The 24,597-nt window shown below is 31.9% G+C and overlaps 4 protein-coding genes across 5 annotated transcripts in view; 2 read left to right on the top strand and 2 right to left on the bottom strand.

Moving 5' to 3' along the window:
* Window positions 1–20,082, bottom strand: part of LOC107415521 (expansin-A10) — a 66,460-nt gene extending 46,378 nt beyond the window's left edge. Inside the window, exon 1 of the mRNA XM_060816604.1 lies at window positions 20,073–20,082. The gene's annotated coding sequence lies outside the window, so the exon portion shown is untranslated. The remainder of the gene's footprint in view (window positions 1–20,072) is intronic.
* On the top strand, window positions 10,912–12,735 carry LOC125421718 (casparian strip membrane protein 1). Its single transcript, XM_048471104.2, has 3 exons — window positions 10,912–11,610; window positions 11,723–11,846; window positions 12,147–12,735. The coding sequence occupies exons 1-3, from the start codon at window positions 11,384–11,386 to the stop codon at window positions 12,360–12,362; spliced, it is 567 nt and encodes a 188-aa protein (XP_048327061.2). The 5' UTR covers window positions 10,912–11,383; the 3' UTR covers window positions 12,363–12,735.
* LOC107410183 (pentatricopeptide repeat-containing protein At5g15300) lies at window positions 12,838–14,706 on the bottom strand. Its single transcript, XM_016017589.3, has one exon. The coding sequence runs from the start codon at window positions 14,557–14,559 to the stop codon at window positions 12,922–12,924; it is 1,638 nt and encodes a 545-aa protein (XP_015873075.2). The 5' UTR covers window positions 14,560–14,706; the 3' UTR covers window positions 12,838–12,921.
* A 488-nt stretch (window positions 20,083–20,570) lies between the features above and the next one.
* On the top strand, window positions 20,571–22,774 carry LOC107415981 (NAC domain-containing protein 100). Of its 2 annotated transcripts, XM_060816601.1 has the most exons (4): window positions 20,571–20,868; window positions 21,087–21,305; window positions 21,416–21,689; window positions 21,802–22,774. In XM_060816601.1, the coding sequence occupies exons 2-4, from the start codon at window positions 21,115–21,117 to the stop codon at window positions 22,465–22,467; spliced, it is 1,131 nt and encodes a 376-aa protein (XP_060672584.1). In that variant the 5' UTR covers window positions 20,571–20,868; window positions 21,087–21,114; the 3' UTR covers window positions 22,468–22,774. The 2 variants fall into 2 exon arrangements, with proteins under 2 accessions (XP_060672584.1, XP_060672583.1); XM_060816600.1 differs by having other exon boundaries at window positions 20,572–21,305.
* The last annotated feature ends 1,823 nt before the right edge of the window (window positions 22,775–24,597 follow it).

Below are 24,597 nucleotides of genomic sequence, written 5' to 3'. Positions count from 1 at the left end.
AAACAAAAATAAATAAAACATGATAAAGGATTTAATTTAAAATTCTAATGAAGTGAGCCTAGTTGGAATTTGGCAGCCACAAGAAAGCTTCTGTTAGTATAACTTAACGGTGAGTGACGTGAAAACATAAAAAAGTATATGATGGTATTTTAAATGAGATGTCAATTTTTTATTAGTGGGATATAATTGAGGATATAATTTTGAAGATAGAAGTTCTGTATCCCTAAAATAAGATATGATTCTATAATAAATATTTAGTAGTATAAAATCAAAAACCAAATTAAACTAATCTCTCCATTTATTATAATAGTAAACTCTAACTAAGTATAATATATTATATAAAATAGACAATAAGAATAACACATATAAATCAACTATCTCAATTTTATACTTATTATAGTAGCAAAAACCTAAACTTAATCATTCAAATTAACCAAAAATATTATTGAAATCATCTTTTAAATATTTAATTTTAGTAATCAAATTAGCATATCCAAACCAATTATAATTACTGATATGAAACTAATTTTTATTAAGGGAAAAAATAAAGGATAAAAGTTCATATTCCTAACTACCCACATTATTTTCTCTCCTCTTTTTTTTTTTTTCCTTTTTTTTTTTAACGCTCATCCTACTTTTAATTATATATTATATATAAAAAATACTAACTTAAAACATAAAATAAAATAAAAATGAAAAAATAAAAAAGGTGTTGAGCCCACTCTAGCCCTTAATAACTCTGTTACTGATCTTCTCCTGTCAGCATTGCCATTTTCTTTGACGCTGTATTCGCAAATGTTTTAGCTTCTTAGAATAATTTACGAGTGTTTGATGCAAGTGTTATAAGCGTTTATTTATTTATTTATTTATTTTATTGGTATTTTGGTTATGGGTATTTTTTGGTATGGAAATAGTGAAATTTCTAAATTTTCTATGAAATGGTAGATTCGTTCAAAATTTTAGGATAAAAAGGAAAGCATAATGGTTTGTGGCCGTCACCGAGGGAATGTAAACCGAATAATATTAATGCAGTGTAGATATGGTGTCCCAGTTTCTGGAAGAAATAAATACTTGTAAATGAAGCTATTAAAAAAAAGAAAAAAAAACTTTATTTTAACCAAAAGAAAAATATAGACAAAATTTATTTTTTATCGTACTTATTGATTGTTGTAGAAATAACTACATTAAATATAATTTTGTATTTAAATTGATTAAATTGATTTTGTATTATTTATATAACAATATATTAAATAATTACAATATCAATAATTTATTAAATATAATTTTAATTACTATTTATGATATTAATTGCATAACTAAAGTAATATAATATTAAAAGAAGTTGCAAAAAGTTTGTCCTTATCTAAAGTATCGCATAATCTATAATATATTAAATTGAGCTCTGATAATGTTACATTATTAAAGTTATACAATATTAAGAACAATAAAAAAAATTACATTGGAAAATAAAAATTACTCTCTACTTTCTTTAAGCAAAACTTGCAAATTCTAAACAGACTAGGTTGCAAAACTTGTAACTTGAACTAGTAAAAGATATACGTGAGGTAGGAATACTTTCTTTAAGCAATTATGTTTTAGCCTTTTTAATTTGTATATGTTGCTAATAAACACTGTCCGAATATATACTATACTGAAAATGCATCCGTGAACTTATAAAATTTTCTGCATCATTGTTGTAACTTTTTAATTACCTTTGATGTTGCGACAAACAAATGAATTTAAATATTGTTGCCAAATATAGTAATGTGGTACAAAAATATCTCCTCCTTTTTTTTTTTTTTTTGGGTACTTTTTCCTCTTCCCCCTTCCCTGTTTTATACTTAAATCAACAAGGCAATTGGATGCTTGCATACTTTGGTGCTCCAATTGCAAGGTTAAATATTGCCGTGCACTTCACCATATCAAAGATAGTCACTCTTGTACCCAGACTGGCGATGTTGAATTGTATAAGTCAATACACTAGGTTGATAGCTAGCAATTTACATATATAATGATGCTCACTCACAGTATGGTGACCCCTTTTATCTCATGTACGTTTGTAGTGAAGAATTGTACTTCTAGAGCTGGATTTACTTATTGTGGGTTCATTCATGCAATCATATTTCGATATGTCAGGCATATGGAATTGGTTGGTTTATGATACATTACTTTCATCCTCTTGTTTTTTTTTTTTTTTTTTTTTTCTCCCATATCTTTTAGTTGTTTGTTTCCTCCTTTTTCTCCACTGTGGCTGCTTCTTATTCTTCCATCCAATTCCTAGTCATTTAATGTTCTTTTGTGTTTTTCTCACTCTGCAATAGATTCTAGAGGGCGTTTCTCCTCATGGTTATGACGAACATGTTGAATTAAACTAATATTTGTGGACTTGGCATAATCAATTACTCACTTACAGGGCCTATTTATGCCATTAATGGGACTGGCTTATTTTATTATTTTGTAGTAGGGCCCTTGGTCACACACTCTCTATAAGACTCTAGTTGGCCCATTGGACTGGAGGACCAACTCGCTTTATAAACCCAATGACTTATCCATATTTTTCCTAGTATAATTATATTATCAAATTATTATTATTTTATGTGTGTCAAAATTAATGGATAAGTCTGACTTGCAGAGACTATTTAAAGGTCTAGGGCAAGCAAACAAATAGATGCCATACGGTATTTTGATATTAGGGTTTTCAGAGATCTGAGAGTGGTTTGAGAGCAGTGTGTCCATAGGCACTACTTTACATTGTTTTCTATTTTCCAGGATTAAAGATCTAATTTATCAATGGCTGCGTTTGGAGGTTAGTAGTTTATGATTTATAAAATTTATTATGTATATTTAGATCCATAAAATCTAACAATTGGTATCAGAGCATGGTTAATATACATAATACATTATTTTGAAATTTGTTGTTATATTGATATGCGGCTTGTTTGGAAATCCAAATTTTAAGGATGGAATTTCATTGAATAATTTCTCTTCTTTTGTGCAATACGGGTTTATATTAAGTTTGTGCAAATTATGTGATTTTTTGTTTTTGTTCGAATTAAGACCTGAGTATGGTGAAAAATTCTTCTTTATTGTGTTTTATATTGTTTATTATTTATTGGATATGAAAATCTAAAAAAAAAAAAAAAAAAAAAATTAAAAAAAAAATTATTTGGATCGAATGGTATTGGGTTTTGAATCAAATTTGTGCAAAGTATATAAACCTTGTTTTTTAGTTCGAATCTTGACCTGGGTTCTTTGTGGAATTTCTTTTTGGATCGAATGGAATATTTTGAGTTAATTTGGGTTATTAAAAAAAAAAAAAAAAAAAAAAAAAGAGGAGTTCGACGGCCGAATTTCATGATGATTGGGTGTTAAAATTTCTGGGTATTTAGGCCAAATTGATCCATGAATAATATTCTCCACACTGAAAGGAATCTATAGACACCGGAATTGAAGAAAACGGTGGGCATTTTGTGGTTTTCCGACCGGGTTGGGGAAGCGGGTCGTGCGACCCGTGAACCAGGAAACCGGGTCATCCTTGACCCGGCTGAAGGAGGAAGAAGGCTGACGTCAGCAGCCATTTTGCTGACGTCAGCAACCCGAAATTTAAAAAAAATAAAAAATAAATAAATAAATAAATAAAAAATTATTTGTTTTGTTTTGTTTATTTATTTGTTGATGATTTATTTATCTATCTATTGTTTATTGTTAATAATTAAAAAAAAAACACCTTTATTTTATTTTATTTGATATATCTTTATATCATTTTATCACTTATTTATTGTTGATTATTTATTCATCTATTGTTTTATTATTATTTAAAAAAAATTGTTATTTCTTTATTTATTTATTTGTTTATTGGTAATTAGTTCATTTGTTTATTTGTTTAATTATTTTATTTCAAATTTTATTAAATTAAATTAAATATTTGTGATTGAAAAATTGGATTGTGTGAGCTTACCCAAAGAGGCTTTGTGCCTAGTTGGTATAGTAGTGTGGAATTTTAGGTACTCACCTGTCGTGAGACTTATTTTGTCTGCATTATATGTACCAATGTAATATGTGTTGGCATAGTGGATGGGTTATCTTTTATTTACCTATATCATGAAATTGCCAATTTGTTAATTATCTCCCACTTATTAACCAGGGTCTATACGGGTAACTAGGCTACCCTGTCGGTAGTTTTAGTTGCTTTGTATGACGCTTGGAATGGCAGTGGAAGTTAATTAAATGCCATGTATTGCAAGTTCTGAGTTGCCCTGTCGGTGATTCAGTTCAATGCATTTGATTGTGGTTATTTGGTTGACTGTCCCTGGCCCGTGTAAGGGTATCTTTAGTGCTACAAAGACCCTAGCGATATTGATATTTTATGGTTTGTGTTAAGGGGCTAGAAAATAGTTGTTGTTTTATATATATATTAAATGCTTTGTTGTGTTTACTATTTTCACGGTTAGTAGCACCCCGAATGTTCTGCCTATGACTGCCATGATGAAATTGGATGTGATAAATTATCAGAAGTGATAAAAAAAAAAAAAAAAGGGGCCTTGGTTATGAATTTGACATTTATGAAGTTGGATTTGCCTTTGGAGATAGATTCACCCAAGATACCAACTAATGATAGTAATGCAGTAATTAGAAAACTTTATGAGGATTGGAAACATTCTAATAAGTGCTACATGATGATGATGGAGAATTATATGAATGAAGCTATATATACTAATATTCCTAAGGTTGATGTAGCAAAGGAACTTCTTGAAAAGATAGGAAAGAAATTTATCAAGTTTGATATGAATAAGAAGTATTATTATTTGGACCTTTTAAATAATACTTAGTATGATGATGCTTATCAGAGAGGAGAAATAAAAGAGTACTTCAATGGAAGGTGTGCCTACTGCAATGAAGTTGGACACAAGAAGATAGAGTGTTGGAATTTAAAGGGAAAGTAAGAGAAGAAAGATAATATTTTAATGATTGTTGCTTCTAAACTTTCAAGAGTTAATGATAATTCCTTAATGTTATGGCATAAACGTTTGGGACATATTTTAAGGCACAGGATGGAAAGGTTAGTAAAGGATGGAATACTTCCTAATCTTGATTTCTCTGATCTGTTGGCTTGTGTTGAATGTGTGAAAGGGCAATTAACTGCCAAGGTAAGAAAGGATAAGTTAGCTAGGTGTGAAGATGTTTTGGAGTTAATCCACACTGACATATGTGGACCTTTTACACCAACTGCTTTGGGTGGTTATAGATATTTTATTACCTTCATTGACGATTACTCTCGTTATGGACATGTTGAGCTTATTCGTGAGAAGTCAGATTCTTTAGTTGCCTTTAAAGAGTTTAAGGTAAAGATGGAGCTTCAAAAGAATAAGAAAATAAAAGCTGTAAGGTCTGATAGAGGTGGTGAGTTTTATGGTAGATATGATGAGACTGGAAGGAACCCAGGGCCTTTTGCTATTTATTTGCGTGAGTGTGGCATTGATGCGCAATATACGATGCCTGGTATACCTCAGCAAAATGGCATAGCTGAGAGAAGGAATAGAACTTTTTTTTGGATATGGTGCGGTCTATGTTGGCCAATTCTAGGTTTCCAGATTATTTGTGGGAAGAGGCTTTAAGGACGGCGGCTTATATTTTGAATCAAGTTCCAAGTAAGTCCATTCCTAAGACACCTTTTGAGTTGTGGTCAGGAAGAAAGCCTAATTTGCACCATTTTCGAATATGGGGTTGCAAAGCTGAAGTAAGGATTTATAATCCCCGAATTAAGAAGTTGGATCCTAAAACCATTAGTGGATATTTTGTTGGCTATTGTATAGGATCTAGGGGTTCAAGATTCTTTTGTCCTTCTCACACCACCAGGATCGTGGAATCAGACAGGGCTATTTATTTTGAAGATGATTTTGAGTTTGGTGATAGTAATGGTCCAAGAGAATCTCAATTTAGAGAAGAAAGTGTTTTCATTCCCGGTATAGTTGTTCCTGATAGAGATATTGTTGATCTAGTAATTGATGAACCAGTAGTCGGTCAGAATGAACTCATTGTTGAAGAGTAGGATATTCCAGCTATTGCAGATGCTGATGTACCCTTGAGGAGGTCACAAAGGACTAGGAGATCAGCTATTCCTGATGACTATGAGGTTTACTTGCAGGAGCATGTGTTTGACATAAGTGATGATTCAGATCCAGTAACTTATGAGGAGGCCATAAGCAGTTCAAACTCAAATTTTTGGTTGGATGCAATGGAAGATGAAATGAAATCCATGACATCAAATGGAGTTTGGGATTTAGTTGAGTTACCAGAGGGTAGCAAGCCTATTGGGTGCAAATGGGTCTTTAAGACTAAAAAGGACTCCAATGGTCAAGTGGAGAGGTATAAGGCTAGACTTGTAGCTAAAGGGTTTAACCAGAAGGAAGGAATTGATTATACAGAGACTTTCTCTCCTGTATCCACAAAGGATTCTTTTAGAATCATTATGGCGATTATGGCGCATTATGACCTGGAGTTGCATCAGATGGATGTCAGAACTGCTTTTCTGAATGGTGATTTATATGAGGATGTATATATGGTTCAACCAGTTGGTTTCCAATAAACAGGGAATGGTAATTTGGTTTGTAAGCTTAAGAAATCTATTTATGGTCTTAAGCAAGCTTCAAGACAATGGTATCTTAAGTTTGATGAGGTTGTCATCCAAAATGGCTTTAAGGAGAATGTTGTTGATAGATGCATATATATGAAGGTCAGTGGGAGCAGTTTTATATTTCTGGTGTTGTATGTTGATGACATACTTTTGGCTACTAATGACACTGACCTATTAGCTGAGACAAAGTAGATGTTGTGTAACCATTTTGATATGAAAGATCTTGGTGAGGCTTCTTTTGTTTTGGGCATCAAGATTGTTCGAGATAGGACTAATTATGTAGTGCAATTGTCTCAGAGAGCTTATATTGATAGAATTATTAAGAGATTTGATATGCATAATTGTTCTCCTGGAAGTGTACCGGTTACGAAAGGTGAAAAAGTTTTCTAAAGATCAGTGTCCCAAGAATGATAGAGAAAGGATGACAATGAAGAATGTTCGCTATTCTTCAGCAGTAGGTAGTTTGATGTATGCTCAAGTATGTACACGGCATGATATAGCCTTTGCTGTTGGCGTGCTTGGTAGATTTATGAACAATCCTGGTCCTATTCATTACCAAGCAGTTAAGAAGGTCTTTAGGTATCTTCAGGGTACTAAAGATCATATGTTGACATATCGTCGCACCAACTCTCTTGAAGTAGTGGGTTATAGTGATGCAGACTATAAAGGTTGTGTGGATGATAAGAAATCTACCACTGGTTATATATTTATCATGGCAAGAGGTGCTGTGTCTTGGCGGAGTGCCAAGCAGTCAGTGACAGCATCCTCGACTATGGAGGCAGAATATGTGGCGTGTTATGAGGCTACCCGTCATGCAGTTTGGCTACGAAATTTTATCCGTGATTTAGGAGTGGTTGACTCCATTGAGAGGCCTATTATGATGTATTGTGATAATACTGCAGCGGTGTCTTTCTCCAATAATTTAAAAGGTACTCCTGGTGCGAAGTACATTGATGTGAAATATTTTGTGGTAAAGGAGAAAGTTGAAGAGGGCCTCATTACTGTTGTTCACACGCCGACTTATAGCATGGTGGCAGATCCACTGACCAAGGCTTTACCGGTAGGCATATTTGAGGAGCATGTGTCCCGTATGGGATTGTTAGGCAGTTGAGACTGCTGTGGGTCAGTGGGAGGTTGTTATGTTTTCTGTAGTAATATCCATGTTGAGAATTATTTATTTCTTTGAATATTTTAATACATTGATGTATGTGGATCATTATTTATTTATGAGATGATTTATTACACATATTATTGCTCCTTATATTTACAGGCCTGTTAAGACTATTAGTCTATGTATATGTGTATGTTGATCCACAGGTGCCATGGTGAATCCCTACTACCTAGTTTGGGTATATTGTTGTATCCTGTCGATACGCAATGTGCTTGAATGAAATGGTTTTGTGTGTTGGGGGATTGCACATGGTTAGGTAAATCTCTACTACCTAGACTGAGGTTATGGCATGCAAAGTACTCGGTTGAAATGGTATAATGTTTTGGGAGATTTACTAAGAGAATCTCTACTGCCTAGTCTAGTATATTGTTGTGCCCTGTCGGTATACTATATATTTGGATGAAATGGCATTATGGTTTGGGAGATTCTATAGTAAGTGAGTTTGGATTTTATATGATGATGATTATGCAGTCCAAGTGGGAGAATGTTGAATTAAACTAATATTTGTGGACTTGGCATAATCAATTACTCACTTACAGGGCCTATTTATGCCATTAATGGGACTGACTTATTTTATTATTTTGTAGTAGGGCCCTTGGTCACACACTCTCTATAAGACTCTAGTTGGCCCATTGGACTGGAGGACCAACTCGCTTTATAAACCCAATGACTTATCCATATTTTTCCTAGTATAATTATATTATCAAATTATTATTATTTTATGTGTGTCAAAATTAATGGATAAGTCTGACTTGCAGAGACTATTTAAAGGTCTAGGGCAAGCAAACAAATAGATGCCATACGGTATTTTGATATTATGGTTTTCAGAGATCTGAGAGTGGTTTGAGAGCAGTGTGTCCATAGGCACTACTTTACATTGTTTTCTATTTTCCAGGATTAAAGATCTAATTTATTAATGGCTGCGTTTGGAGGTTAGTAGTTTATGATTTATGAAATTTATTATGTATATTTAGATCCATAAAATCTAACAGAACATACTCACACTACATTAAGGATGAGTAGGAAGTTCTCATCTGAATCATTAGTTGATTTTGCTAAATATATGTCTTAACTTCTATATATATAAATATAACCAGGTTATGAAGAGAATACTAATTTAAGAACAAATATACATTATATAATATGTTGTGTAAGTAAAATTTGTTATGCAATATGTTGCGTGATTGTGGAATATATATCCGTCCTGTATGTATGTTTATATATGTATATATATGTTGTATGTTGTTAATATATCTACACACTCACAGTACAATCTACATTCCCTTAGGGTAATATATATATATATATATTATATACATCATTCAAATATGCCTGGCTCTAAAAAATGATGGATCCATTCCATATTGAAATGATTGCTGTACTTTTTTTCCAGGTACCCATTTAGCCACCACAAACTAACTGTTCAGTTCTATGAAGCCTCTCCAGCTCAGAATAGAAATTTGGAATTGTTGGTCCGTCCACAATGTTAGAGCTTTGGAGGTTGCGTCCTAGTGAACTTACCCTTCTGCTGACAACGGGAGTTGACTCCACTTTACTCAAAAGGTTTCCCCTTCTGCGATCACTTTTGACACGTAGCAGCCATCCCTGCCTATATATGTTGAAGCATGTCATTAGCGGACTTTAGAGATGGAAGGAATGTTACTCTGCACTTGAAGGTAAAGTTTGTCTTGTTCATATTTTTTATGGAAAAAACCCCTTTTTTCTCTCTGTCTCTCCTTTTTTTTTTTTTTTTTTTTTATTATGGGGTAGATGGTAATTTTCAAAGTAATTAGATGATAATTACTGGTTCATCATGTTTCTAAGCCAATAAAACTTCTTTTCTTTTGTTAGACCATTGCTTGAGATTATCCCAAAAATATATATGAGCAATACTTCATATATCAAATTTTTTTGTCAAAATTTTGATAATTAATTATGTAGTAATTTTTTAACGGTGTTAAATTGATATTGTCTTATATTCAGGAAAAGTTGAACTATTTAAAATATATCATATCATAGATATTAAAATTTTGATTAAAAAATTTAATCATTTTAGATTTATCCAATATATATATATATATATATATATATTTACTTAAGCGGAATTATCATCATTAAAGACAGTGAGAGAAACAATATTGGAGATGTCATTCATGATATTTTTTTTCATTTAAAATATTGTATATGTTTGGATATGAGTAATAAATAGAGTTTTTCAAAGATCAATTTTATACCATTAGATTAAATAAATTCCAATAACAAAATTATTTGTAAAAAACTTTTGCATGGGAAATAATCTATATATATAATATATCTCATTAAAAGTTTAGTTGAAAGAGAATATTTATATAGTATCGGAGCTGATTTAGCATAATATTTTTTCAACCATGGTTTTGGTTCAAACTCAAACTAGTAAATGGAATTAGTAATATATTTATATAGAATATATAATAAAGGTCATTTTATGTTGTGGACGTCCTCATTTTTTTATAGTGTACACATCTACAAAACCAAATTTTTTTTTTTTAAAAACTATCATTAATACTAATGTACAAAAATGATCATTTTTTTAAACGTTCACACGATAAAAAAATACAGACATTTACACCATAGAATTGTCTTATCTACTATTCCGAATTTGTATTAAATTTTATGCTTTTACGTTTTTGTGTTCCATGAATATCTGTTAGGAGATTTTAGAATTAGAATTTATATATGTATATATATATATAATTATGCTTTCATTAACAAGACTAGATAATTTTATATCAGATTTTTTTATTAATTTTTAAATTATAGATTTAAAATTTAAAAATTATTAAAAATAAATTTAATAACGCACTAAAATCGTATTAGGATAAATGAATCATATCGAGATCTAATGATTAATAAATATAATTTTAAATTTTATTTTTAATACAATCTAAATGCTGAAAAAGAAAATTTTAACATTAAGGATCTATTCTGAATTTGATATGTATATATATATATATATATATATATGTGAGAAGAGAAGAGAAGAGGGGGGAGGAGAATTAACATAGATATAGATTTGGCTAAGCTATTTTTCCAATGATCAAGGAAATGGATTGGTTAAGTTGTGGGTAACACACACCAACTGTACCGCCAAGTGTTCAGCAAGCTTCCTCACCCCCAATTCTAGAAATCTCTACCTGCCCCATTAAATTTCCCAAGCGAATTTTCCTTTTCTATACCATTAGCATGTTCCCGTTTATTCCAATTTTGGAGTCGGAGAAAAGATGACATGGAGCTTGCTATAAAATATCAATTTGATAAGGGAGAGCAAGTACGGGCAGGTTCTCCTTTAATTTTAAAAAAACATGTACCGTAATATCAAAATGCTAGCTAGCTTTAGTTAGTACTGCCATGTTGCCAACCAATATATCATAATACCAATATGGATATATAAATACCCCTTCCAAGTCTTCCATATCTTCCATGCATATTCAATTTCAAGTTTCCTCATCAGCTCAAGTTTTTCCTTTTTTCTGTAACTGCAAGTTTTATTACAGACTAATTATATTTCATATAAAATAGTTTTCCTAAGATTAAGAAACATGAAGGCAGATGCTGGTGGTGTTGAGCTTGGTGAGAACCCCAAAAGTTCAACCCCAAGAAGTGGGTTGAATAGAGGGTTGTCTATACTTGACTTCATATTGAGGCTGATTGCAATTTTTGGTACCCTTGCCAGTGCAATTTCCATGGGCACAACCAATGAAACGCTTCCTTTCTTTACACGGTTCGTTCGGTTCAGGGCCAAGTATGATGATCTTCCAACGTTTACGTATGTTTTCTTGAACATAAAGATTTTTTTGTCTTCTTAATTTGGTGTTTATTGAACATATATAACCTTAGCTTGTGTTATATATATATATATATATATATATATATTTCAGGTTCTTCGTTGTTGCCAATTCCATTGTTAGCGCTTATGTGGTTCTTTCTCTACCTCTATCTATCTTCCACATCGTAAGAAGCACTGCGAAAAACAGCAGAATTATTTTGATCATCTTTGACACGGTAATCACCAAAGTTTTTAAGAAAATTTTCTACACCACAAGGATATTAACTGGTACCTACCACTTGCATGCTTGGACCAGAATATACCATTAAGATTCGTCATGCAAACTCTAATATAATACTTATCTTTCTGACTTGAACTGGTTTGGTATTTTTTCGTTCTTTGCTTTTGAATCACAAGGTTATATACGTTATTTTTTGGCTAAAGAAGTAAAAAAGTAAATCCCATATATAGTTGCAGAAATCAGTTTATGTAAACAAGTAATCTTATTTATGCAAGTGAGCTTGTTAAATGTGTAGGGAATGCTGGCTCTTTTAACAGCAGGAGCTTCTGCAGCAGCAGCTATTGTATACTTAGCACACAATGGGAATACTAAGACGAATTGGTTTGCCATCTGCCAACAATTCAACTCCTTCTGCGAGCGCACCTCTGGATCTTTGATTGGATCCTTTGTGGGAATTGTTGTGCTTGTGCTTGTAATCTTCTTGTCATCTGTGGCGATTTCTCGACCCTGAATGTCTTAGTTTCAACAGTGGAAAAGGAATTAGTGTATTCACTGGCTTCTATGCTTTTGTTTGCGAGTGACTGTGTGGATGACAAAGTGTCCTAGAAGATCTTGTTTGAATATTTCTTGTTCTTCTTGTTAATGATATGTGTTTGTTGTCTTCATATTTACTTTCTCAATCCATGTATTGTAATTCATTTTGAATTTCACTTTTATTTTCACCTAATTAATTCGTGGAGGTGAGTGCTGAATCCTGCGCTGTGCATTTAATAAAAGAAATTAATAAAAATTAGGATATACTAATTAACGCCTTTAAAAAAACAAAGAAAATAAATAAATATATAAGATGAAAGGAGAAGCATCTTGTGTTGAGTGCCTAGCATGTAAGGACTAGCTGCTTTTTAAAACAGAATTTAGATAGAGCAGTAAAACAGTTTTCGTTCAAAATAATCAAAATCACAAGGAATCTATTCAATTGGAGATACTTCTACAAGAACGAACCGCAAGTTGTATTATCTTAACACAGTTTATCAACAAATGCTACAACAAATATTTTACAAATTTGCAGCTCAAAATCCTTTTGTTCTTGAATTTATCATCGAATTTGAATCAAATAAAAATTGCATGACAGCTATGTTATTGGCTTCGATTAGGCTACAACCAGGCTCTTTTTTCACTCCACTGTCATCCATCAACTTCCTCACCTTCTCAACCCCATCCCACTCACCTCGTGAAGCATGAATATTAGATAGAAGTACATAGTCCCCACTCTCATCCCTTCTCAGTTTAAGTAGCTGCGCATTTGCGCACCTTGCAAGCTCAACATTTCCATGAATTCTACAGGCTCCAAGCAGTGTTCTCCAAATAATGGCGTTAGGTTCAATCTCCATCATGTCTATGAACTCGAATGCTTCATTCAAAAGCCCAGCACGACCTAAAATGTCCACCATACATCCATAGTGTTTTATGTTTGCCTCAATGTTATACTCATTTCTCATGAGATTGAAATATTTCCGCCCCTCTTCAACTTTCCCTGCATGACTGCAAGCAACCAAGACTCCAACAAAAGTGATTTCATTTGGCCTGATTTTCAACCTCTGCATCTGCTTAAACAGATCGAGTGACTCCTTAGCATGGCCATGAAAAGCCAAGCCTCCTATTATAGAATTCCATGTAGAAACATCTCTGCGTCTCATTCCCCGGAAAACTTCAACTGCTCTTTCAATACTTCCACACTTCGCATACATATCTATAAGGGCATTCCCTAATAAGATGCTCATATCTCCACAACCCATCTCCAAAAGAGAGCTATGTATCCTCTGGCCAACATCTAAATCTCCTAAATCCGCACAAGCAGACACAAGACTTAACATGGTTACTTCATCTGGCTTCTCCCCTGCACCTCTCATCTCCTCAAACATCTCCAAAGCCAGCTCATTAGACCCACGAAATACATACCCTGCAATCATTGCATTCCAAGTCACCACGTCTCTTTTTGGAACCTCGTCAAAAAGCTTCCTCGCACTCTCCATCTCTCCTCGCTTTGCATACCCCGTTATCATCACATTCCAAGAAACCAAATCCTTAACAGGCATTTCATCGAATAACTGCCTGGCAACACTTAGCTCCCCTCGCCTTGCATATCCTGCTGTCAGAGCCGAACATGCTACAACATCCCTCCTCGCTGAACCATCAAAAAGCGCGCTTGCAACGCTCAAATCCCCACAATTTGCATGAAAATAAATAAGGGTATTTCTCACAAACGTATTAGATTCAAACCCGAACTTCACAACCTTCCCATGAATCCCCAAACCCATCTTGACCCAAGAAAGCTTAGTGCATGCCTTAAGCAGAAATGGGAAAGTGAAGCTATCAGGCTTCCCACTCCGGCGTTCCATTTGTTTGTATAAAGAAACCGCGTTCAAAGGGTCCAAGCTCTGAGCTGAGCCTCTGATAATGGTGTTCCACATAAAGGTGTCTGGTTCAGCAATATAAGGGAACACTTGGTGGGCATAGTCTATTGTTCCCGAAATGACCATAGCACTGGCAAAAATGAATTCTCTTAGAGCAGAGACGTTTGAATTGAATCCATTGACGACCATGAAAGCGTGGACTTGTTTGAGAGCTCGGAAACTCGTGCATTTCTGCCATAAGCTAGACCGTTGAGGGCGGTTGGAGCTCCTGTCGTTCATTCTCTTTCTTCTCATTACAACTACTCCTTTTGTTCCTCATTTTCATTCCCGTTTGCCACGTTGTCATATATTTTACTTAAATACTTTTTCTTTTTTTATTTTTATATTTTGCTATTTATTTATTTATTGCCAGTACACACTGCGAAACATTGTAATTTAACCAAAACCTTAATAAAGTATTTATAAAAAAATATATATATATATATATATATATATAATTCAACCAATATTGACAAATTGACAGCTCTTAATAAAATGATGAACCTTGCATTAAATTTAAAAGTAATGTGTACAATCAATAATGTTCCATATCAAAATTTGGTTTGACCCTTTGCATCAGTCTCCAATTTCAATTTCAATCCCACCGATCCTAAGCCTATATTATATAACCTATGCATCCCCATAGGCCAATCAAACATATAGCTTGCATATAAAACTTCATTTTCACAACCAAAATAGAGAGAAGAAAGTTGATGTTTACTATTAATCCATGATGAATTTGGGGACCAAAGTTTTTCTTCGTTTTTTTCCCCCCTTTATTAATTAGTCTCACTATCAAAAACAAATTTGAGAGAGCAAAAAAACAAGATGTTTTGAAATATGTGGATGGGGAATTTGGGGGATTGCCCAATCAACATTGCTTTCAAAGGCAAGCCCATCCACAGTACTCTCCATTCTACACACGCCTTTGAAAGCAATGTGGTAACTAATACATCAAATTCTTTGGGACCATAACATGCAGACCCAAACAAATATCAGCCCACAGAAAGTTAGGCTCCTTGAATAGCTCCCTTCAACATTCTTGTGTGAATCTATTTGTCATCTTTGGTTTATATATTTTTCTATCCCTTTCTAAACGACCCTCTTCTATTTTTATTTATTATTTATTATTTTTATTATTATTATATGCAACATTTCCATATAATAATCAATGAAATAGTAACACTACAACTGCCAATATCATCACTATTAAAAAAAATAAAAATTTATTCATTATTATTATTTTGTTCTTGACAAGAATGGGTCGGTCTTGATCCTTCTACAAGTCAATTTCGGCGTATCCCATGCTATTCACATTGAAACTAAAAATAAAAATAAAATGATTTGGATATTATTTTAGAAGAAATTAGAAATGGCTAGGACCTTGGTTGTTATAGTATAAACCAACCAGGATCTACCACCTTTCCTTGATCCTCTCTAATATCATATATATACATTAGTTGGTTACAACTCCCACCTTTATGTGTTTCTAGGTCATGACATCTTAGAGAATAAAATTATATCATATTTAATTAATTTGGAACTTCAATCAGTCACACACAAAAAATAAATATCGGGACCAAAATATAATCACAAACATTATCCTAGTTATTTTGATTATAATATGTATCCATTGACTTCTTTAACAAATACCATATAATATATTTGTAGTGAGCATTTTTTATATGTTTTTCATTCTCTATAATTTAATTATATGTGGTATTTTGCTGTTGGGAGATCGCCTAATTGCTCTAGGAAGAAATAATCAGAAGATCTTTCATGAAACATACATATTGTATTGTTAATCAAGAAAACCATATTGTTTCATGAACCCTCTATTTGCCGCATTGCTTCCAACACTCGGAAGATAAGTTTATTCAATGGATCTTGGAAGAATAATATTTTTTTCTTTCTAATTGTAATCAAACACCCCAAAAGCGTCCCTTGAACTTTTCTCATTTTGGTTTGTGAATATGGATTGGAGTTTGTGGAATTGAAAAGGTGCTTTTGGGTTCATTTTCTCCACACAAAAGCTCTAATACATTCATGATCCTTACAAAATATCTTAATATTAATCCATATCCTTAGCTCATTCACCAACAGCTTAAAACTTTTGGTCACACTTTCTAATTTGCTACCTAACATCCCATGTTAGTCAATATTAGATTCATCCAAAACTATTTATTAATCGGTCCCATTTATTTTAGGTATAGATATTGTGTTTGTCTTTTCCTATGCACAAAACGATTGACCATAAAAATACAAAATTTTAAAAATAAAAAAAATAAAAAGATTGAAAAGGGTTTGGCAACCAGAGATTAAGATAAACCTAAATTCATTCATATTGCTTTCCGATTCATTGTCGTTGGTAAGAATGCCTTTGCACAAATATGGAAATATTAGAAATTAAACAGTTTTTTTTTTTCCCCCCCTTGAAAATTGGATTTTAATTTAAGTTGAGTTGATAAATTATAAAAAAAAAAAAAAAAAGGGTTCAGAATATCTGAACAGTGAGAATAGGCGATGTAGATTCAATTATCAGGAAGGGTGGTAAAAATCTAAAGAAATTCAGAGATTCACCTGTGGTTTTTTTTTTTTTGTTTTTCTCTTCTGAATCGACGAATGAATGGAGTTAGCGACCCATGTTACACCACGTGTCTGTCTCGATAGTGGTCTCATGTCGGAACAGAGGAAGCAGGGCCCACAGGTGCCAGTTCAGCAGTGGGATGGGAATTAAGTGGTCAACCCACTCACTCAAATTAGGTTTTGGTAATAAACTTTTTTTCACTTGTCCAATCACAATTGCCCAAGTGGATGAGTTTAGTGGCTTTTTCCGTCGGCAGTGGCGGCACTGTCCATTCCTTTTTTCTCGGATCTGACGTGGCAGATATCGACGTTGACCATTTCTTCCATTTCTGACCGTCCGATCACCGAAGGTTGCCAATACGATTGAAATTCCTCAAAACGGCTAACGGTTGCCACGCGTCTAAATTGAATAATTTAATTGTTTCCAGAAACGGAAGGAGTTGCTTTTTTGTTATGATTGAGCATTTTTTTTTTCTTTTTTAAAAAAATTATATATAAAAAAAGAAGAAGAAGAAGAAGAAGAAACTAATTCAATTGTAAACGCTACCACACAAAGGCAACCCAAATACCAAAATATCGCTATGCTTTTACTAAAATGACAAACTCCTCCCTTTTAGCAGTCTTTTTCCCATGACTTTCTTATCACCACTAATTGATTGTCAATCTGATATGTATATATTTCTTTTAATAAAGCTAAAATAAATGAGCATTTTTGTCCTTTTACAACTGGTGGACTCTCACTTTGCAATGGTTAATTAGCTGCTGAGCATTATCCAGTATTGAATAATGAGGAAAAGTATACCTTTCAAAGAATATGATTTTTTTTTTTTTTTTTAATATTTATGTTTTCAAAGTCTAAATCCTTTTACATGTAAAATTGTAAATGGCCACCTAGTGCATTCATAAAATAGTAAGCTCTAAGAATTTAGGAACAGTTACAAAGTTTTATTTGATAATATTGCTTAACATCGGGTTATGAAAAATACTAAAAACCTATAGCACACACACACATATACATATATATATATGTATATATATCTTAAACGTTACATCACTTTTTCTGTGGCATCGATGGGTATATTTTCGGATTTAAGCTAATGATTTTTTTTCTTTTATATATATATATATATATATATATATATATGTATATGTATTTTGTCTGCTTTGTTTTGTTATTTCCTTTCATTAGTTGTTTGTCTTTTGGCCCAAAAAAATCTTCTCAAATAATGCACAAATTTTATATTATATACGTCTCCAATCCATGAATTAAATCGTGCTTATGGATATGTGTATCTTTTTTCTTTATATATATATATATATATATATATATATATATAGATATATATATAACCCTATGGATGGATATGTGTCTGATATATTATACGGTTCGTTGTTTCACATTTCTTTCGTCCGTTTTCTTAATAGCTCCAGGACAAAAAATTTGTTGTTGGAAGAAGTTAGACCTTGGACAAGTACCTCCAGGAAAAAAGGATTTTTGAAGTTAATTTGAATTTAACTTTTTTGGTTTATAGAATGAAATTAAGGTCCTAGTAGATTTTTATGAAAATTTTAAGTTAAATATACGTTATATATAGAGTTAATTGCATTTTAATACAGTCAATTGAAATTTTACATTTTAAACTTTCAACTTTTCAATTCAACAATTTAGACTATCGATTTTTCAATTTCTTATAATTTAAATCTTGTTTAACTTTTGACTACTGAATTTAATAATCATATCACATAATTGATGTTAAACTATATTTTTCAAATTATAAGATACCTAAAATGTAAAATATTAAAACTATTTTTAAATTTTGTACTTTAATATCCTTTATTTTTTAAAACAGATTATAGCAGGTTACAAGATAAATGTGAAATGGTATCAAATTTCAAATTATAAAAAATACTAAAAATGCATATTTAAAACTAATTTTAAAATTTTACATTTTAATATTTTCTATTTTAAATTTGATACAGTTTAATATCAATTATATAAAATTATTATTAAATTCAATTAGTCAAAGTTAAAAAAGGTTCAATTATAACAAATGAAAAATCAAGATCCCATATTGCTAAATTGAAAAATTTATGATCTAAATTATAAATTGTCAAATCCTAAAAATTAGAAAGTATAAAAATATAATTAGCCCTCATATATATGTAATTTTTCAATAATGATATTCTCATTCATAATTTTTTCTTTTTCAAAAGAGTTGTCTAATAATGTTTACTAGATTTAATTAGAAACTTTTTTAAAAATCTAAAACATTTTCAAAAGCAATTTTTGAATCTTAAAAATAAAAAAATAAAAAAAGGCAAAAAAGCTTTTGTGAAATCATGGTTAGACCTTAGTATAACAAAATTACCAAAAAGCCAAATGCCAAAACATTTTTCTTCTGTTACTGGATGGGGATTCTTGATGACCCTTGGCATGGGTCCCTAAATGGGAATCCCAGAGGACCAGAACAGTTGCACGAAACCCCAGTTGGGCTAAGCAAGACGTACAATTTCATTATGTCTGGCTGGATTCAAGTGGTGCCTATTGCATACTCATGAACCATTCTTCAAAGCCATCAAAAAATATATTAAAAATAGCCCCAAAAAATCTAATTCGCAGGTTAAAAAGATTGCTTCTCCAATAGAATTGCAATAAATTTGTCTGCCCAATAGTCTAAGCGACTAAAACTCCATATTATTACCAAAAACTAAAACTCCATGTAAGAAAAAGTACTCCTAAGATAGTTTTTCTTTTCTTTTCTTTTCTTTTCTTTTATGAAGAAATGATTAATAAAAATAAGAATAAAGTTATTTGTATTAAGATTTTTAACTAATATTTTTGTCAAATAATCATGGTCATTGTGAAAATTTTTAATCTATCATTGGATTAAACTATTTCAATAATTATAATTATTTATCAGAAATATTAATTAAAAATTTTAGTACAAGGAGCTTACCCTAAAATTAATACAAGACTTAATTTACAATCTGTTTTTCTTCTAGTTATTTATTAGCTCCATTCATATTTTTGAGAATGAAACAGCTCATGCATAGAGTGGATGACATGTTGGGACAAGGGGCAATTAGGTCAATTCATATACGGACAGAAAGAAATTCTTTTTGCTGATGTTTGAAAGGATGGGTCATGGGAGATGTGGGATTTTGCTTCTTCTTTTTTTTTTTTTCTTTTTTTTTTCCACATATGAAGGCTGTTGTGAGAAATAAAAACGATTTGTTGAGAAGTTTGTCCTTTTAGCATCAAAACAAAAGAAAGCTTGCAGTGTTCCACCTCTTTTATGTGGTGGTAATCTGTGAAGCGTTTACACGCAGAAATAAACAATGTCAAATTCAAAAATAATAATAATAATAATAATAATGTGAAAACACTAATAAAATATATATTATATACACAGTAGACGACTTTGGTTAAGCAGAAAACAACTAAACAGAAAAAAAAAAAAAAAAAAAAGAATCTGAATATGAAAATCAAATTCAGTTCCCTTTACCTAATGACCATAATTACAGAGACATTAGAGTTAATGCAATTTAGATTTAAGTTAAATTTTGGAGTTGTTATTACATTTACATGAAGGATATAGAGGTGAATTGTTTCTGGTCAAGTTTGAAAGATAGAGAAATTATTAAACAAAAAGTTAAAAAGAGAGAGAAAGAGAGAGCGAGAGAGAGAGAGAGCTGAAAGCTTAAAACTACCCACCACCACAGTTGCCTTACAAACCACGTTTCTTGCTCTCCAAAAACCAGTATTTAGGGAGTTCTGTTTCTCCCTACACTTTTTTCTTAGTTTTTAACAACACCTTTCAATCTCTCAGTTTTTAAGACCAGATTTTCAGTATTTAGCTTTCTCTCTCCCTTATTTATTGTTTTAAGGTCTTAGATATCATTTCATTCAGAGTATCTAAGACCTCTAATATCTTCCAACTTTTTTTTTTGGTGCTTATGAGCCTTTGGTTCTTTTAGGTTGGTCTCTCTTTTTGGTTCTCTGTGTGTGTAGGAAAAAAAATTCACAAGTTTAGAAAGAACCCACTTTGGGTTTTGGGAACTTTTGTTTCTTTTCTCTATTGATTTGTGAAAAATCAGCGTTTATTTATCAGAACCCATTTGGGATTCAGAGAAAACTTTCTTGTTTGTTTTCTTATTATTTTTTGTCTTTCCTGGTTTGATTGCTTTAAAAACAGAGGGGTTTTAGAGAGAAAGTTGCAGGGCATGGAAAACACTTCTGTGCTTAGTAAGGAAGAAGAGAATATAGAATTGCCTCCGGGGTTTCGATTTCATCCAACTGATGAAGAACTCATATCTCACTACCTATCCCCAAAGGTTCTCAACAACCGGTTCTGTGCTAAAGCCATCGGGGAGGTGGATTTGAACAAGTGTGAGCCTTGGGAATTGCCTCGTAGGTTTTCTGAAACCAATATTCTCTTTGATTTTCTCAAAGTTGGTTTTTGCTTAAATTTGTTTCTGACCACCCTTTCACTTTTGGTGTTTATTTTTTTCAATCAATAGGTAGAGCTAAAATGGGGGAGAAGGAGTGGTATTTCTTCTGTGTGAGAGACAGAAAATACCCAACAGGTTTAAGAACCAACAGAGCGACAGAAGCTGGGTATTGGAAAGCCACAGGCAAAGATAAGGAAATTTACAAGGCCAAAACACTGGTTGGGATGAAGAAGACTCTGGTTTTCTACGAAGGAAGAGCTCCAAAAGGTGAAAAGACCAACTGGGTCATGCATGAATATAGACTTGAAGGGAAATACTCTGTTTACAATCTCCCCAAAACAGCAAAGGTAAGCATGAGAGATTGATAATAATCTTGCTCTGTTTTCTTGTTTTTTTGCCTTTTTTTTTTTTTTTTTTTGGCTATTCCTCTCATGCTTTTTTCTCTTTGTTTTCTGTCAGAATGAGTGGGTGATTTGCAGAGTGTTCCAAAAAAGTTCAGGTGGGAAGAAAACACATATTTCAGGGTTGATGAGGTTGAGCTCCTATGGAAGCGAATACCGTCCGTCTTTGTTGCCTCCATTAATGGACTCTCCTCCATATAACAACGAGAACACAGGAACCAGTACTGTCGGCAAGACATCTCACGTGACCTGCTTCTCCGACCCAATGGAGGATCAGAAAATTCATCCGAAAGAAATATTCGATAGCTTCAACATCATTAGCAACAATAACAATCCTCTTTTAGCTTCTTCTTCTTCTTCCTCAAACCCAAGTGATATTATTTCCCCTGCTTCTTTCCAATTCGCATCCAAAAACTCTGTTCCAATTCCAAACCCATTGTCATACACTAACCAAATCGCAACCAGCTTTGGAAATTTGCAGTACCCAGAATCTTTTCTGATGCAAGACCAGTCCATCTTGAAGATGTTGCTTGAAAACCATGCACCAAACATGAAACGCAATTCCAGAACAGAGTTCTCACAGGGCACAGGTGGTCTCAGTACTACTGATATGTCTTCGGCCTTGTCCAACCACCATGACATGGTTCAGAGGTCGTTTGAGGATCAAGATGATCCTTCTTCCTCTGTTGGTCCTGTGGACCTCGACTGTTTGTGGAATTACTGAGCTTTTGTTGATGATGATTGAAGAAATATCGTGATGAAGAAGAAGAAGAAGAAGATTAGAACAAGGAAAACATTTTCGAGGACTTAATTATAGTGTCTGTGGTGTCAGTATGTGTGTGTGTGTGTATAGATTTTTATTAAAGAAGATTTTTAGGAATTTTTTAAGCAAATGAAATGCATGTAATATAGTGGGATTCAATTACATTCACAAATTTCTTCTTCTCATTAGCTGGTGGCTTTAGAAATTATCAAATTTGCTTTGTATACAACATTCATGACTTGGAATTAAATATCCCGAATTGCACAAATCTTGTTCATTTCTAATTTCTTACCTTTTTTTTTTTAAATAAATAAATAAATAAATTAGTTTTGGGTGATGGAGATGGGTTTGAAACGTTTTTTTTATATAGAATTGCATTAATCATGTGCATTCATAGAATTAAAACGTTTTTCCTTGAATATTTATTTATTTTTATTTTTTTAAAGTAAGTACTAAATGTTGCAAATTAATTTGTGGATACGGATAATAGTGGTTTTCATATATATTTGGTTTTAATCATTTTATATATAGCAATACTAAGCTATACCCCACCGTGAATCTTTATGCATACCTAGGGCGAAAATATCTTCAATACTGATCTTCATTTTCACTCGAATCAATAAGATGTTAGTTATTCATGAATACAGTCATCTACCATTTTCCATTGAAAAAAAGAAAAAAAAAAAAAAAGTCAACAGTCACAAACTCACAATGCTTATATTATTGGTAGGTTTAGTTTGTGGTAATGTGAAAATATTCGTCCCTTTTCTTCGTCTGACCTCTCAGTTTTTTTTATGTTAGGCCACCAACCGGGAGTTGGGCAGTGAAAAAAAAAAAAAATAATAAAATAAAAAAAAATCTAATTTGACTTTTTTAGTAAAAGATAATTACAACAGGCTTAATTTAGTCTACTTTACATGTATGATTAATAACCCTAAAAAATTTCTTGCTCTTAAAATCAGAAAACACAATTTGATTTAGATAAAACAAGCTAGTTTTCAACCTCATAAACACGTGGCTCTTTAATAAATCATATATTTTATTCCACATTTGGATACTTGATCTTAATTTTTAATGACATTGTCACCGTTAAAGGAAAAAAAATATAAAATGCTAAGATTGATCTCAATCATTTGACTTGGCATATAATTTGCACCGAAAATATCCTAGCGACCGACGATTATGACCAAAAAATTATATAAATTTGTTTTTCTTCAAATTAAAAATATATCTCGCAGAAAGTTGCAAGATTGGACATGATTATGTAAAATACTCTCAAGAAAAGAATGCTTTAGTTCTCTAAATTAAGTCTTTTTTGGAGCCAAAAATTAAGTCCTTGAATTAGGCGAGCCAGTTATTCGACAAAAAAATAAATAAATAAAAAATAAAAAATTAGGGGTACAAGTAGATTGCACCACGTCATAGTATATTAAAAACAAAACAGTCCATGACACATAATCTTATTTAATATTCTACTAGTAATTAAGCCTATATATATATATATATATATGTAATTATTACCAGAAAAAAAAAAAACTATTTTATCTCTCGGAAGAAAAAGATAAACTGTCTATGTTCATTAATTTGTTCTAGAATTTTTATATACATATATATATATATATATATATATATATAAAAGAATAATTAATATGTTAGAAATATATTTTCAATATAAAATGAAACATTATTTCAGAATAATGTAAATTAAATTAAAATCTTAGTCTTGAAAGTATCAATCTTTTAATAATTATTATGTTAATAAATGCTCAATATAAAATGGGTATTATATTTTTAACAAATGAAAATGTGTATATATATTTGTATATGTATATATTATTTTTTGTGTATGCCATTTAAAATCTGTTATAATATACTCTATGTATTTTCCCACATGATAAAATTCGGAATTTATTCAATCCTTGCACGAAATGATCCATACTATATTTCAAAATGGAGATTTCCCATATGCAATTGTTGAAGGTTTTATTGTTTTATAAATTGTCATTTAGTGCAATATAAAAACAAAAATAATCAAGTATAAAGTTTGGAAGTATAGCTCAGCAGAGTATTGCGGGCTGATAAATACATACA

This window comes from Ziziphus jujuba, chromosome 4, assembly GCF_031755915.1.
Source record: "Ziziphus jujuba cultivar Dongzao chromosome 4, ASM3175591v1".
Lineage (NCBI taxonomy): Eukaryota > Viridiplantae > Streptophyta > Magnoliopsida > Rosales > Rhamnaceae > Ziziphus > Ziziphus jujuba.
This window is presented reverse-complemented; position numbering and strand designations above follow the sequence as displayed.